The 15,930-nt window shown below is 38.1% G+C and overlaps 1 protein-coding gene across 2 annotated transcripts in view; it reads left to right on the forward strand.

Annotated features, from left to right (window-relative positions):
* The window catches only part of SMC3 (structural maintenance of chromosomes 3), a 37,851-nt gene that overhangs the window by 13,649 nt on the left and 8,272 nt on the right, over positions 1–15,930 (forward strand). For both annotated transcript variants that reach the window (XM_014346593.4, XM_063607530.1), the window contains exons 8-18: positions 452–569; positions 1,477–1,652; positions 2,116–2,196; positions 2,943–3,107; positions 3,400–3,521; positions 3,742–3,955; positions 9,149–9,252; positions 9,436–9,535; positions 9,956–10,116; positions 10,538–10,679; positions 12,627–12,777. In XM_014346593.4, coding sequence (XP_014202079.1) covers positions 452–569; positions 1,477–1,652; positions 2,116–2,196; positions 2,943–3,107; positions 3,400–3,521; positions 3,742–3,955; positions 9,149–9,252; positions 9,436–9,535; positions 9,956–10,116; positions 10,538–10,679; positions 12,627–12,777 — 1,534 coding nt within the window. The remainder of the gene's footprint in view (positions 1–451; positions 570–1,476; positions 1,653–2,115; positions 2,197–2,942; positions 3,108–3,399; positions 3,522–3,741; positions 3,956–9,148; positions 9,253–9,435; positions 9,536–9,955; positions 10,117–10,537; positions 10,680–12,626; positions 12,778–15,930) is intronic.

A 15,930-nucleotide genomic window follows, 5' to 3' on the forward strand; every position in this document is an offset into this window, starting at 1 on the left:
GAGTTATGAACGTAACAGTTGTATTTGGATTTTATTTGGTAAATTTCATTTAAGTAAAGGAGACATAGATATGTAGGCATGCCTACTATACAAATGACATTAGGCAAATCATAATCTATTTAAAACTTGGCATGTCCCAAATTCAAAAGTCTGAAATACAAAATGCTCTACAATCTGAAACCTTTTGAGTGTGGACATGACATTCAAAGGAAATGCTTGTTGGAACATTTTGGATTTCAAATTTTTGGATTTGGGTTGCTCACCTGGTAAGTATAAATGCAAATATTCCAAAACTTGAAAAAATCTAAAATCTGTAACACTTCTGGTTTCTAACCATTTTGCATAAGGGATACCCAACACCTTCATGTGTATTAAAAACCTTTCAACGTGGAGTTCTTCTTCTTAAACGGAGGCTACAGCTATGTAATGATTATTTTTCTAAAAATTTTAGATCAACCAGATGGCAACAGCACCAGATTCTCAGAGATTAAAGCTATTAAGAGAAGTAGCTGGTACTAGAGTGTATGACGAACGAAAGGAAGAAAGCATCTCCTTAATGAAAGAAACAGGTAAAATAAATGGGATACTGCCTTATTTTTTTGTTGCAAATTACTGTTTTTGTGACAGAGTGGCTCCATGATGGGAATATAGTAGGTGTTTAGTATATGACAGCAGTAGATAATGCTGTTATTAATAAAAATTGAGAATCCATAACACCAATGATGTTAGTAGCTTTTAAAAATATTGTGGAAACGCACACTGACTTTTTCTTTTTTTTTTTTTTTTTGAGATGGAGTCTTGCTCTGTCACCCAGGCTGGAGTGCAGTGGCGCGATCTCTGCTTATTGCAACCTCTGCCTCCCGGGTTCAAGTGATTCTCCTGCCTCAGCTTCCCTGAGTAGCTGGGATTACAGGTGCCCACCACCATACTCAGTTAATTTTTGTATTTTTAGTAGAGACAGGGTTTCACCATGTTGTCCAGGCTGATCTCGAACTCCTGACTTCAGATGATCCACCTGCCTTGGCCTCTCAAAGTGCTGGGATTACTCATATGAGCCACTGCGCCTGGCTGGCACACTGACTTTTTAAAAGGAAGCTTAAACTGAGGCCCTTACTACATGTTATAAAAGAACCAGTGTCACCATGTGTAAATTTGTTCTCTGGTGCTTTTCATAATAAAGGATCTTAAGCCATTTATGCCTAGCATTCCATTATTGGAATCCTAAGCTTGTGGATGTTACTTATATTCTACTGCTCAAGGTCATTGCCAAGGTCTGATTTTTCACAGAAAAAAATTTGCAACCTCCGGCATAAATGGGCTAATTGCTATTTTAGTATTTTAAATTGGGTTACCACATCACATCAAAGAAATAATGCTACAGTTCTTAAAAATAATTTAATTCAAGGTATATTTAAGAAGTGATATTACATAAAAATCTTATTCAATTCTTCCACCTCTCTCCCCATTTCTTTTAAGAGGGCAAACGGGAAAAAATCAATGAGTTGTTAAAATACATTGAAGAGAGATTACATACTCTAGAGGAAGAAAAGGAAGAACTAGCTCAGTATCAGAAGTGGGATAAAATGAGACGAGCCCTGGAATATACCATTTACAATCAGGAACTTAATGAGACTCGTGCCAAACTTGATGAGGTAAAATATTTACCTGTGACACTTAAAATCAGATTAATTTTGTTTTTATGAATTTGTTAAACTCAGGCCATAATTACACTTTTCAGTGATTTTAAATAGAAACTTAAAAAAACCTCTCAATGAATTTATTAGTCAGCAAGTTTTTTTAGTTCAAGGAAATTAGCCATGTGGTCCTTTCTATGTAGTATTATCTGAAATATAATCAGATGGTGGTATTAGGCAGACAAGATGAGAGGAAAGCCATTTTGAAGGCTTCTTGTAGTTGTAGTATATCCTAAACTACACATTTTGTACAAAAATTTAGTGCTTCAGTTTTCTAGTTTAAAATCATTTTTAAAATTTTTGTAAAAAATTTGAGCGGTTACTTTTGGTTTATTTTAATAGAAAAATTTTTATTAGATGTTATGAAATATTTAGTAATTACAAAATGAGTTAGATATGATAAGTTGTTTTTTTTTCTTAGCTTTCTGCTAAGCGAGAGACTAGTGGAGAAAAATCCAGACAATTAAGAGATGCTCAGCAGGATGCAAGAGATAAAATGGAGGTAAGATTATAAACAAGGTTCATGTTAACTTACTTTTTACTTTTGAGACAGGGTCTTGTTCTGTCATCCAGGCTGGAGTACAGTGGTGCCATCATGGCTCGTTGTAGCCTTGACTTCCTGGGCTCAGGCAATCCTCTTGCGGCAGCTTCCTGAATAGCTGGGAGCACAGGTGTGTATCACCACACCTGTCTAGTTTTTAAATATATTGTAGAGACAAGGTCTTACCATGTTGCCCAGGCTGGTCACGAACTCCTGGGCTCAAGTGATCCTTCTGCCTCAGCCTCCTGAAGTTTTTTTTTTTTTTTTTTTTGAAAGACAGGGTCTCACTCCATTGCACAGGCTGGAGTGCAGTGGTGAGATCACAGCTCACTGCAGCCTTGATCTCTCAAGCTCAAGTGATCCTCCCACCTCAGCCTCCTATTTTTTTTATTTTTTGAAGAGATGGAATCTCAGTATGTTGCCCAGGCTGGTTTTGAACTCCTGGGTTCAAGGAGTCCTCCCACCTGGGCCTCCCAAAGTGCTGAGTTTACAGGCATGAGCAAGCATGTCCAGCCATCGTATGTTTTTGACCATAGTAAACCCTTTTGTACCAGAATTATGGAATGATTACACAAGGGAGAGTTAGAGGAATTGAATATTGAACGGACAGAGTAGTACTAAACATTAAGTGAAAGAGAATTAATGGTGTCACAATTCTGCTATTGTACTTCTAATTGCATTATTTTCTGTTTAATACTTTTGAATAGGATATCGAACGCCAAGTTAGAGAATTGAAAACAAAAATTTCAGCTATGAAAGAAGAAAAAGAACAGCTTAGTGCTGAAAGACAAGAGCAAATTAAGCAGAGGACTAAGTTGGAGCTTAAAGCCAAGGATTTACAAGATGAACTAGCAGGCAATAGTGAACAAAGGGTAAGTTAAAATGCTAAAAATGAAAGATGTGAATGTTCAGGTGAGTAGCAACTGTAGAAGACAGCCCTTTCTGTGACTGGTATGTGTTGGAATTTTTTTTTAAGCTTTGCTACGTTAACATAATTTGTACTCAAGTAACAACTTGGTACTGTCCCTTTGTTTCTTACATTAAAAAAGAGTTTCATGTTACAGGTGGGTTTTCTCATGAAGTTTTTTTCCTGAGAAAACATTTATGCTAGACCTAAATTATGCAAAAAATTTAAAGCAGTTTGCATTTTTACTTTATTTACAGAAACGTTTATTAAAAGAGAGGCAGAAGCTGCTTGAAAAAATAGAAGAAAAGCAGAAAGAACTGGCAGAAACAGAACCCAAATTCAACAGTGTGAAAGAGAAAGAAGAACGAGGAATTGCTAGGTCTGAGAACTTTCACCAACACTTTAACTTTCTACATCATATTATGTAAAACTAGGTTGTCCAAGGAGCTCAATTATATAGTAGCTGCTTTTTACACTTAATTCTTCTTGTATCGTTTTGAAAAATGGCTTTATGTTTCTGTGTGCAGTTGACATTATTGGTTACAATTAAACTTGGTGATTATTCTCCTTTTCATCCCATTCGCTTCTATTTTGTGTAGATTGGCTCAAGCTACCCAGGAAAGAACGGATCTTTATGCAAAGCAGGGTCGAGGAAGCCAGTTTACATCAAAAGAAGAAAGGGATAAGTGGATTAAAAAGGAACTCAAGTCTTTAGATCAGGCTATTAATGACAAGAAAAGACAGATTGCTGCTATACATAAGGATTTGGAAGACACTGAAGCAAATAAAGAGAAAAATCTGGAGCAGTATAATGTAAGAACTTTTATAGCTGCTTTGTAAAAATCTTTCAGAAGAGATAAATGTGTTTAGTTTTATCTACTTCAAGTTTTCTTTTTAAATAAGTCTACATGTTGCTCTTAAAATATGACAGACACTTATTTAGAAAAGGCCTGCACAATTTAATATACATATAGTTCTCTTTTTTAAAGAATATTCATGTCATTGAGCCTTTATGTAGATTAAGTATATTAAAATGTATGTATGTATTTTTAATTTTTTTGAGATAGGGTCTTGTTCTGTCACCCAATCTGGAGTGCAGTGGTACAAACACAACTCACTGCAGCCTCCACCTTCCAGGCTCAGCGATCCTCCATCCTTAGCCTCCTAACTGGGACCACAGGCATGTATCACCAGACCCAGCAAAATTTTTATTTATTTTTTTGTAGAGACGAGGTCTTGCCATGTAGCCTAGGCTGGTCTCGAAATCTTGGGCTTAAGCAATCCTCCGACCTTGGCCTCCCAAAGTGGTGGGATTAGAAGCATGAGCCACTGTGCCCAGCTTAAAATATGTTTTTATGAATTGGTAGCATGTGTCTTACATACCCTTAATTTAACAAGATGTCACAACATATGTCTAAAATAGCTTGTTGGTAACTTTTTTTTTTTTGAGATGGAGTTTGGCTCTTGTTGCCCAGGCTAGAGTGCAATGGTGCAATTTCGGCTCACTGCAACCTCAGCCTCCTGAGTAGCTGGGATTACAGGCATGCACCACCAAGCCCAGCTAATTTTGTATTTTTAGTAGAGATGGGGTTTCTCCATGTTGGTCAGGCTGCTCTCAAACTCCCAACCTCAGGTGATCTGCCCGCCTCAGCCTCCCAATGTGCTGGGGTTACAGGCGTGAGCCACCGTGCCCAGCTGATAGTAACAATTTTTTTTTTTTTTTTTTTGATACGAGTCTCACTGTGTCGCCCATTCTGGAGTGCAGTGGCATGATCTCAGCTCACTGCAACCTCCACCTCCCGAGTTCAAGCAATTCTCTGCCTCACCCTCCCGAGTGGCTGGGATTACAGGTGCCTGCCACCACGCCCGGCTAATTTTTTTGTATTTTTAGTAGAGGTGGGGTTTCACCATCTTGGCCAGGCTGGTCTTGAACTCCTGACCTCGAGATCCACCCGCCTCAGCCTTCCAAAGTGCTGGGATTGCAGGCGTGAGCCACCACGCCTGGTGTAATATTTTTTTTTTTAAAAATCATTTTTTGGTATTCCAGCATCTTATGTTACATGTAGTTGTCATGTTTCTTTTATCTGCTTTAATCTGGACCAGTTCTTCAGTTTTTTCTTGACTTTTGGGACTTGACATTTTTAATTATTTGTTATAAAGTACATATATTAATATTTATGTACTTATTAATTGTATATTATATATAATTATTTGTCCCTAATCTCTTCTTTTTTTTTGGAGATGGAGTCTTGCTCTGTCGCCCAGGCTGGAGTGCAGTGGCGCAATCTTGGCTCACTGCACCCTCCGCTTCCCGGGTTCAAGCAAGTCTCCTGCCTCAGCCTCCCAAGTAGCTGGGACCACAGGCACATGCCACCACGCCTGGCTAATTTTTTGTATTTTTAGTAGAATGGGGTTTCACTGTGTTAGCCAGGATGGTCTCGATCTCTTGACCTTGTGACCTGCCCGCCTCGGCCTCCCAAAGTGCTGGGATTATAGGTGTGAGCCACCATGCCTGGCCCCTAATCTGTTATAGTGATTTGCCCACTTCAAGTTTTTGGTGACTCACCTTTAAATGTTTCCAAAACCTCAGTGAAGTTTTAAAGAAAGAGCTGTTTTCTTTGTACTCATATTCTCACTTTACATAAAGAAAAAAATATATAGTGGGGAGCAAACACAACACCTTCTGTAGGCATAAATAATAGGTAGGTAAAATTGCCAGGAGTGTAGCCTGCTGTTCTTGGAAGTCCAGTCGTGCTGTGGGTTTTAGTTGTGATACTTTGTGGAAGGAGTGGAAAAGTTGGGTTAATCCAGGCAGTTCTTTATATGGTTAGTATAGTCTGAACTGATAGTTAACACCTCCTTTCTTGAAATAAAATGAGTTTTCTCTTGAGTTTATGAAACCAACCACAGCAGATGCCCTTTTTGAAGGCGCCTCCAGTGAGAGAATTTATTCATTTTTTGTCATGCTTGAAGTTCATTATTTTCCAGTATTCCAGCCACACTTTTGGTTATCAGAATGACCACTTGTGAAGATGAAGCCTTTCCTTTGGACAGAGATGATTTTATAGTGCTGATTTTGTTATGTAAATAGCCTTTTTTTTGAGACAGTCCCACTCTGTTGCCAGGCTGGAGTGCAATGGTGCGATCTTGGCTCACTGCAACCTCTGCCTCCTGGGTTCAAGCAATTCTCCTACCTCAGCCTCCCACGTAGCTGAGATTACAGGCGCCCACCACTGCGCCTGGCTAATTTTTGTATTTTAGTAGAGACAGGGTTTCACCATGTTGGTCAGGCTGGTCTCGAACTCCTGACCTCAGGTGATCCGCCCACCTCAGCCTCCCAAAGTGCTGGGATTACAGGCGTGAGCCACCGCGCCCAGCGTAAATAGCCTTTTGCCTCTTGGTATTATCCTAAATTAATTTTTCCACAGTGTATTTTTAAAACCTGCAGTATGAAAAATAAAATGTCTTTCTGGTGGTTTTATTATGCTTTATTACGGTTCATTTATGTGATACGTATCCTACATACTTATCAAACTAAGTTTTTAGACTTTTCTAACTTATGTCAGTGGTATCTTGGCCGTAGCAACTGCTGTGGAGAAGGGGAAGCTCTTAGATAGTTTCAGTGCAAACTAAATGTTTTCTCTTTTCCAGGTTGTAATGCATTTAATAAAGTCTACAAAACATTATATTTTGAATTTAATATAGGTAGCTTACTTTATTACTGGTTCTGAGTAGCCTCATGGTGTCAGAAAGGGAACCATTAGTGTTCAGATACACCTGGAAAAAAACAAAGTATGTAGGACTTAAGAAATACTGTATGCTGCCAGGCGCAGTGGCTTACGCCTGTAATCCCAGCACTTTGGGAGGCCGAGGTGGACGGATCACGAGGTCAGGAGATCGAGACCATCCATCCTGGCTAACACGGTGAAACCACATCTCTACTAAAAAATACAAAAAATTAGCTGGGCGTGGTGACGGGCGCCTGTAGTCCCAGCTACTCGGGGGGCTGAGGCAGGAGAATGGCGTGAACCTGGGAGGCAGAGCTTGCAGTGAGCCAAGATTGCACCACTGCACTCCAGCCTGGACGACAGAGCGAGACTCCATCTCAAAGGAAAAAAAAAAAAAAAAAAGAAATACTGTAAGCTGTAATGCTAGTTAATAACACAACAGTCTTTGAATTGTTTAGGACTGTAAAAGTTGAAACATTAATTTAGGAAAACTGACTCTTCAAGGTTTATACTCTTCTTTTAGCATGTGTTCAGATAGCCTGGGGATGAATTAAGTAATTGCTGCAGAAAAGTTAAATTTTACATAGGGAATTTGTTAACTCTTTTATGGTTTCAGATACCACTGAGTCCCAAATTCCTTATGTGTAGAATTAAAGGGTTTAATTATCCAAGATGTTAAAAGTCATTCTGATTATCCAAGATTTTTTGAGACAGAGTCTCGCTGTGTCACCAGGTTGGAGTGCAGTGGCACAATCTCGGCTCACTGCAACCTCCCCCTCCTGGGTTCAAGTGATTCTCCTGCCTCAGCCTCCCCCAGTAGCTGGGACTACAGGCATGTGCCATCACGCCTGGCGAATTTTTGTATTTTCAGTAGAGACGGGGTTTCACGATGTTGCCCAGGATCGTCTCCATCTCTTGACTTCATGAGCTGCCCACCTCGGCCTCCCAAAGTGCTGGGATTACAGGTGTGAGCCACCGCGCCCGGCCAATCTAAGATTTTATGACTCAGTAGTAACATTGACTTTGTCAGTAGAATTAGTAGTAACATTGACTTTTGTCCATCAAAATTTTGGACAAAAAGTCAGTGTTACTACTGAGGACGAATAATTGTTAGTACTCTGTGGGAATATTTACAATTACTTTGATATCTGACAATTAGTTATAATACAAACAGATGAATGTAATTACTTTATGAAGCAGTTTGAAGCCCTTCCCCTGAAGGATGATCTTCAGCTTTATTTTGCTTGTCTTATTGCTTCCCAATAAGGCAAGGATTTTTGTTTGCTTTGGTCTTTTATGATTCCCCAGCTCTTCTAAGAATGCCTGGTACATACTGGGGTTTTGGTAACTTCACTAAGTGGATGAAGTGTCAGCTTCATTAAACTCTAGCCAATGAGGCTATTGGATTTTTTCAGCTCAGTATAGTCTACTAAATTAATGAATACAGTTCATTAATTCTCCTTAAGGAAACAGCATCTTATGTTAGGTTCTTAGAGATTTGTTATAGGTTCTGCCAAGATTTTTAACTCATTTTTCTTGAATGTAAAATAGGTGAAAATAGTTTTTGTGTTCTGTTGTGTGTGTGTGTAGAGGGGGCAGTATGAAAGTATATAATGGACTATTATGAGAACTTAGAATTTTTTTTCTAAAATTCTGGAGTGTATATTATAGAAATAGGAAGATTTAGATCACTAATGAACAAATTAACTTTTAGCAACATGTTTTATAGTATTTAATGGTTTGTGTTTTCTGGTGGTATGCTCTTTTGCCTAAAGACAACTTTTAAAAACTGAAATGGGGCCGGGCGCAGTGTCTCACGCCTGTAATCTCAGCACTTTGGGAGGCCGAGACGGGCGGATCATGAGGTCAGGAGATCAAGACCATCCTGGCTAACACGGTGAAACCCCGTCTCTACTAAAAATACAAAAAACAAAAAAAACAGAAACTGAAATTGGATTTTTCAACAGCATGATTGAGGTATAATTCACATACAGTAAATTGTACATATTTAGTGTACATCATTTTTCCTAGTCAGGAAAGTGGCAAAAATAAAGTATATAATTTGATGAGTTTTGACATACGTATACATCTGTAAAACCATCACCACAGTTAAGACAATAAACATGTTTATTACCCAAAAGTGTTTTCCATACCCCTTTGTAATTCCTCCCTCACCTTTTGTCCGCCTCCCCCATCCATCTGCAACCACTGATCTGCTTTCTATCGGTGTAGATTAGTTTCATGAAATTGAATTTTAAATTTATTTTTATTTCCATAGAAACTGGACCAGGATCTTAATGAAGTCAAAGCTCGAGTAGAAGAACTGGACAGAAAATATTACGAAGTAAAAAATAAGAAAGATGAACTACAAAGTGAAAGAAAGTTAGTATAGACTAAAATGTGCATTAATGTTTTCAGTAATGTTCGTTACTAGCTGTTATGTGGTCTTTAAGTTACAAGTTAACCGGTCAGGCTTGTTTTGTGTATTTTGATTCTAAACTGTATACTGTTAATGCATCCTCATATGTGTTTAAAATTAAAGACAGTCTACTTTTTATTTATTAGCTACTTGTGGAGAGAAGAGAATGCAGAACAGCAAGCACTTGCTGCTAAAAGAGAAGATCTTGAAAAGAAGCAACAACTTCTTAGAGCAGCAACAGGAAAGGTGGGCAGGTTCTTTTCATCACCTCTGTTTACACTGAGTCATTGAGTTAATCGTTATGTAATAATTTTTTACCTTTCAAGGTGTAGGTCATGGGTTCCAAGTGATAAATAGGAGTCCAAATTATCTTCTAAATATGAAATGATAGAGATTAAATAGTTTTATTACTACACATACTATTAATAGCACTTTTGATGTTCAGATAAAGAGCCCATTTTTAACACTACTGTTATAGAACAGAACCTATCATATAAGGTGTTACATGTAGTTGGCATATTGTGAGGAGGTGATGTGTTTGTTGGAGAGGATGTTTAGTTTAATCACTGGTATATTTTTAAAATGTATGGTGGTGTGGGCTCATTCCTTACCAGGAGTGCCATTGATGATATTATTTTAATATTTTTCATTTCTGACAACTTACAGGCCATTTTAAATGGAATAGACAGCATAAACAAAGTGCTAGACCACTTTCGTCGAAAAGGAATAAACCAGCATGTTCAAAATGGCTATCATGGTATTGTAATGAATAACTTTGAATGTGAACCAGCTTTCTACACATGCGTGGAAGTCACTGCTGGAAACAGGTTAAAGCTTTTGCTTGATATTTAGCATTTTTAGAAGAGGGAATAAGAATAGCTTAAGAAACAACTTTTGTAGTTTTTGTACAACATATCTTCCATTATCTTTTTATATCTCGGTTCCTTAACTTTCTAATTAAAGAAGTAGATGCTAAGTATTTGTTCCTAATTATAGAAGCTAGAACTTTCCCCTTTTGGGAGTTTCTCCCTCCCCGCCATTGGAATTTTTAAAGTAGTCTTATTTTCAAAAATTATTTGGATTATATAGGAAAAAACTGTTTGATGCTTAAGTGTTTATAATATTTTTAAAGTGCACACCTTTAGTCCCAGCTATGCAGGAGGCTGAGGTGGGAGGATTGATAAGTTTGGGCAACATGGGGAGACCCTGAGTACCAATAAAGATTTGTCTTACTCTGTTTATATTTAGGTTATTTTATCACATTGTTGATTCAGATGAAGTCAGCACGAAGATTTTAATGGAGTTTAATAAAATGAATCTTCCTGGAGAGGTTACTTTTCTGCCTCTTAACAAGTTAGATGTCAGGGATACAGCCTATCCTGAAACCAATGTGAGTCATTGTGTGATAAGGTGTATTTCTCTTTTATGTTATTTTTTAATCACATAGTCTAACACATGCTAGTGCCCAGGCACTATACACTGGGATTCAGTGGTGTATGAGATAAAAATATCTGTCTTCCCATGGACCTTAGTGCTGAGTGGGTTTTGGGGAGGGAGACAGAAGTCACAGCTATGATTGGTGTGGTGACGCACGCCTGTAATCCCAGCTACTTGGGAGGCTGAAGTGGGAGGATCATTTAAAAAGAAGAGAAAAAAGCTAAGATATGAAACAAATCATTGCAAATGTGCAGTGTTAAAAGCGTAAGTACAGGATACTTTGAGAGCATATCTGGGAGTGACATAATTAAGGTTAGGGAGTTGGAGAAAGATTCCCAAGGAACTGTCATGTATAGATTTAAAGTGTCTTGATGTACTTAGGATTAAATGGAAAAAATGGCTAGTAAGGTGATAGACTTCGGAAGCATAATATTGCTTTTGTTGATAACAAAAGTGCACTTCAGGTGGATTAAAAATATTCTTCAGACACCATTCTTAGAACAGTGTAATTGCTTTGAGGTACTTGACTTCAGAATGTTGATGGTAGTATCAACTGTTTTACCATCCTCTGAAGTTAAAGCTGAAACCCCATGAGAATGATCAATAATTTAAGTGGAACATTAAGAATCTTGTAAGCTATCAAAGGGTCTGACTTTTTCTGCTATCACATCTACAAATTGTCTTTGAAGTTTGGGTAAGAAAAATTGAGTCTCAAAAACATGATGTATGAATGGAACGAGACACAAAGGAATACATGGATCGTGGTTCCATTTACGCTGAGTAAACAAAACCAAACTTAGGGCCAGGCTCGGTGGCTCACGCCTGTAATCCCCTCACTTTGGGAGGGGGAGGTGGGCGGATCACCTGAGGTTAGGAGTTCAAGACCAGCCTGGCCAACATGGCAAAACCCTGTCTCTACTAAAAATACAAAAAATTAGCTGGACATGGTAGTAGGCACCTGTAATCCCAGGTACTTGGGAGGCTGAAGTGGGAAAATCACTTGAACTGGGGAGGCAGAGGTTGCAGTGAGCCAAGATCATGCCACTGTACTTCATCCTGGCAACAGAGCAAGACTCCATCTCAAAAAAAAAATATATATATATAGAACTGGGAAGTGCAAGGAAGTGATTAGCACAGTCATGGCAGTGGTCGTTTCTGGCAGGTAACCACTGTAGGTAACTGCTTTGTGATTAGGAAAGGAGCACACCCATGACTTCTGGGGTGTCAGCAGTGCTCTGTTTCTTGTGTGGTGGTTATGTTGGTGTTCTATTAATTTACACTGAATACTTAACTACATTTTTCTATATATGGGATATATTTTCATAATTTTAAAAACCCTGTTCTAACAGTTTAGGAGAGAGGAAATGAAATTTTATCTGACAAAATATTTTCCTGAATATCTAATTTAGATGTATAAAATATGTAAAATTAAAACATTTTGAGGAAGTACTATTTATATTTAGCCCTTTTATGTGAGAGATACTATCGTAAGTTTTGCATATATTAACTCATTTAGTCTTCACAACTTTATAAGGAAGGTATGTATTGTCTACGATTTTGTAGATAAAGTAACTATTATCTGAGGAAGTTAAGCAACTTGTCCACAGTACACATCTGATAAATGGTAAAACGAGTGTTTGAATTTGGGCAGTCTAGCTTCAGAACCACTAAACTCTTTAGCACTATTAGGCTCTACTATTGAAAACCTTGATTACAAGAGCAAAATTACCAGGATATTCTAGTGGAATGAGTCTTCTAACTACTTCAGGGAAAACGCCAATCGTTTTGAAATATAATGGTGTTTATGGTTTATTTGTATTTCATAAAGATGTAATTTCGTAATTCTAAGTTCTTAGTTAACTGTGTTGTGATCTCTCTGTTGACAAAATTTCATTTTTAGGATGCTATTCCTATGATCAGCAAACTGAGGTACAATCCCAGATTTGACAAAGCTTTCAAACATGTGTTTGGAAAGACCCTTATTTGTCGTAGCATGGAAGTTTCAACCCAGCTGGCCCGTGCTTTCACTATGGACTGTATTACTTTGGAAGGTTTGTAATACTAATTCTTAGCTTTAAACAGATAAATTCTAACAAATCATTTAAAACATATAATCTGGCTGGGCGCAGTGGCTCATGCCTGTAATCCCAGCACTTTGGGAGGCTGAGGCGGGTGGATCACCTGAAGTCAGGAGTTCAAGACCAACCTGGCTAACGAGGCGAAACCCTGTCTCCACTAAAAATACAAAGATTAGCTGGGTGTGGTGGTGTGCACCTGTAGTCCCAGCTACTCAGGAGGCTGGGGCAGGAGAATTGCTTGAACCTGGGAGGCAGTGGTTGCAGTGAGCCGAGATCACGCCACTGCACTCCAGCTTGGGTGACAGAGCGAGACTCTGTCTCAAAAAACAAAGAGACATATAATCTGTATAATATGTCAGTTGAGCTGTATGCATGTCTGATGAATATATCTTACAGTATTTTGGAGACATTCTGGTTTTGAGAGTATTCGAAAAATTCATCCTTTGGCCGGGCGTGGTGGCTCACATCTATATATAACCCCAGCACTTTGGGAGGCTGAGGCAGGTGGATAACTTGAGGAGGGAATTCAAGACTAGCCTAGCCAACATGGTGAAACCCCATCTCTACTAAAAATACAAAAAATTAGCTGGGTGTGGTGGCGCACACCTGTAATCCCAACTACTCAGAAGGCTGAGGCATGAGAATGGCTTAAACCTGGGAGGCAGAGGGTGCAGTGAGCCAACATCACACCCCTGCACTCCAGCCTGGGTGATAGATCAAGATCCTGTCTCAAAAAAAAAAAGAAAAGTTTATTTTCAATTATTTTATCGTTTTTTAAATAGTTGGTTTGTTCAATTAAGAGTCCAGACAGGGTTCGTACTTGATATTTTGTTGATGTCTCTGAAATGTGATCATTTGGTGTATAGCAGGGGTTCTTAACCTTTTTTGCAGTGTGGACTGCTTTGGCTGTTTGAAGCCTATGGATCTTTCTTCACAATTTTTTTTAAAATTTTTTAATTTTTAATTTTTACTTTTTTTCTTTTCCACAACAAAAGCCACATTCAACACAGTTTTTAATGCATAAATTAAAATACTTTGGATCACAAAGGAGATGAATTGTATTTGCATGGTTATTATTTTTAAAAATATTATATAATTCTTTAATGTATTCAAAAAACAAGATAGTAGTGGGTCTAACAGCTACCATAAGTTTGAAGTACTGACACATGTAAACAATATTTTGACATCTGACAAGTGTTACCTAATATGAAAATAGCTCTTCTTTTGGTAGTCACAGATACTAATACTAGTACTATGGTTCTTGTCGTGTTTGTTATAGAAGGGAAATGCTAAATCTCATTTTGAGGTTAATAAAAATAAAGATGTAAATTTTTTTCCTACTCAAATCACAGATCTTCTGAATTTTATCTTTGAAATCCAGGTTAAGAACCTCCAGTATATAGGTTTAGTTTACCTGCCCTCAATTTTTTTTTCCTCTTTACTTGTTGAAGAAAGCAGGTAAACCCGTCTCCCCCCAAGCTTTGTTTCTGTATACGTACAGTTTGTTGTGGTTGTTTTTGAACCATCCAAGAATAAGTAAAACATCATCACATGTCATCTCTAAAATTTAAGCATGCATCTCCTAACGATAAGAACATTCTTTTGTATAGCCACAGTATCATTGTTACACCTAAGAAATTTAACATTAACCTAATATCCTCTAAAAAGTATCCATATTCAAGTTTTCTCAATTATCCTAAAATATTTTTCTATTTAGGATTAAATCAAGTATGCGTATAGTGTCTTCTATTTTTTTTTGAGATGGAGTTTCGAGCCCAGGCTGGAGTGCAGTGGCATGATCTCAGCTCAACACAACCTCCGCCTCCCAGGTTCAAGCGATTCTCCTGCCTCAGCCTCCCAAGTAGCTGGGATTACAGACATGTGCCACTATGCCCAGCTAATTTTGTATTTAGTAGAGACGGGGTTTCTCTATGTTGGTCAGGCTGGTCTCGAACTCCTGACCTCAGGTGATCCGCCCACCTCAACCTCCCAAAGTGCTGGGATTACAGGCGTGAGCCACCATGCCCGGTCTAGATTCTTTAAATATAAGACAGTTCCTTCTGCTCCCTTCTCCCCACCCAGAGAAATCCAGAAAAGTTCCATTTTCTGGATTTGTCTTATTGCTTCCTCATCATTGTTTAAATATTGTTGGCATGAATGCTACATGAATGATATGTACTTATGGTGTCATATAATGTGTCCCATTGTTAGTGATATTAGGTTTGATCACCTGCAGATCTCTCCGTTGTAAAGGTATCCCTTTGCTCCTTTGTAATTGAATAATATGTGAGATTATTCTTCAAGTCAGGTTCTCCCAACAACTTCAGTTGCTTTAGCACCTTTGTTGACTCTTGCCTGAATCAGTTGTTACACTGGGGGGTTTCAAAATGGTGATTCATAAATTCTGTTATTGCTGCTGCATTTATTAGCTGTCACTCTTCTGTAGAAAAGAGTCTCCAATTTTCATTTTTTAAAAAAGTATCATTGTGATTCATGAATTTTTTTTTTTTTAAATTCAATATGTTATTACATTGGTATTGTTATTTTGATGCTCAAATTTTCCCAAATATGGCCAGTGGAAATTTCAAGCTAGGTCCTGTGTCCTACTAATATTTCCTCTTTAGTCTTCACTTCCTTGCCCTCTGGTAGATGTTCAGGTTCAACTGGAGGGTCTTTTTTTTTTTTTTTTTTTTTTTTTTTTTTTTTTTTTTTAAAGACTGCAAATTTTGGCTGGGCACAGTGGCTTGACTCTGTAATCCCAGATACTTAAGAGGCTGAAGCATGAGGATCACTTGAGGGCAGGAGTTCGAGAACCGTCTGGGCACATAGCAAGACCTGGTCTCTACAAAAAAGGTGTGGTGGTGCACACCTGTAGTCCTAGCCACTCAGGAGGCTGAAGCAGGAGGATCACTTGAATCCAGGAGTTTGAGGTTGCAGTGAGCTATGACCGCACCACTGCACTCCAGCCTGAGCAACAAGAGCAAGACCCTGTCTCAAAAAAAAAAAAAAAAAAAAAATTCTAGCATTGAAAAGCAAAATTTTTTCAGGGTGGTTTAAATTATTTTCAATTCTCATTATCTACTTAAAGCCTGTAGGTTAGTTTTTTTGCTATAAGTCAATTTATCA

This window comes from Pan paniscus, chromosome 8, assembly GCF_029289425.2.
Source record: "Pan paniscus chromosome 8, NHGRI_mPanPan1-v2.0_pri, whole genome shotgun sequence".
NCBI classification, from domain to species: Eukaryota; Metazoa; Chordata; class Mammalia; order Primates; family Hominidae; genus Pan; species Pan paniscus.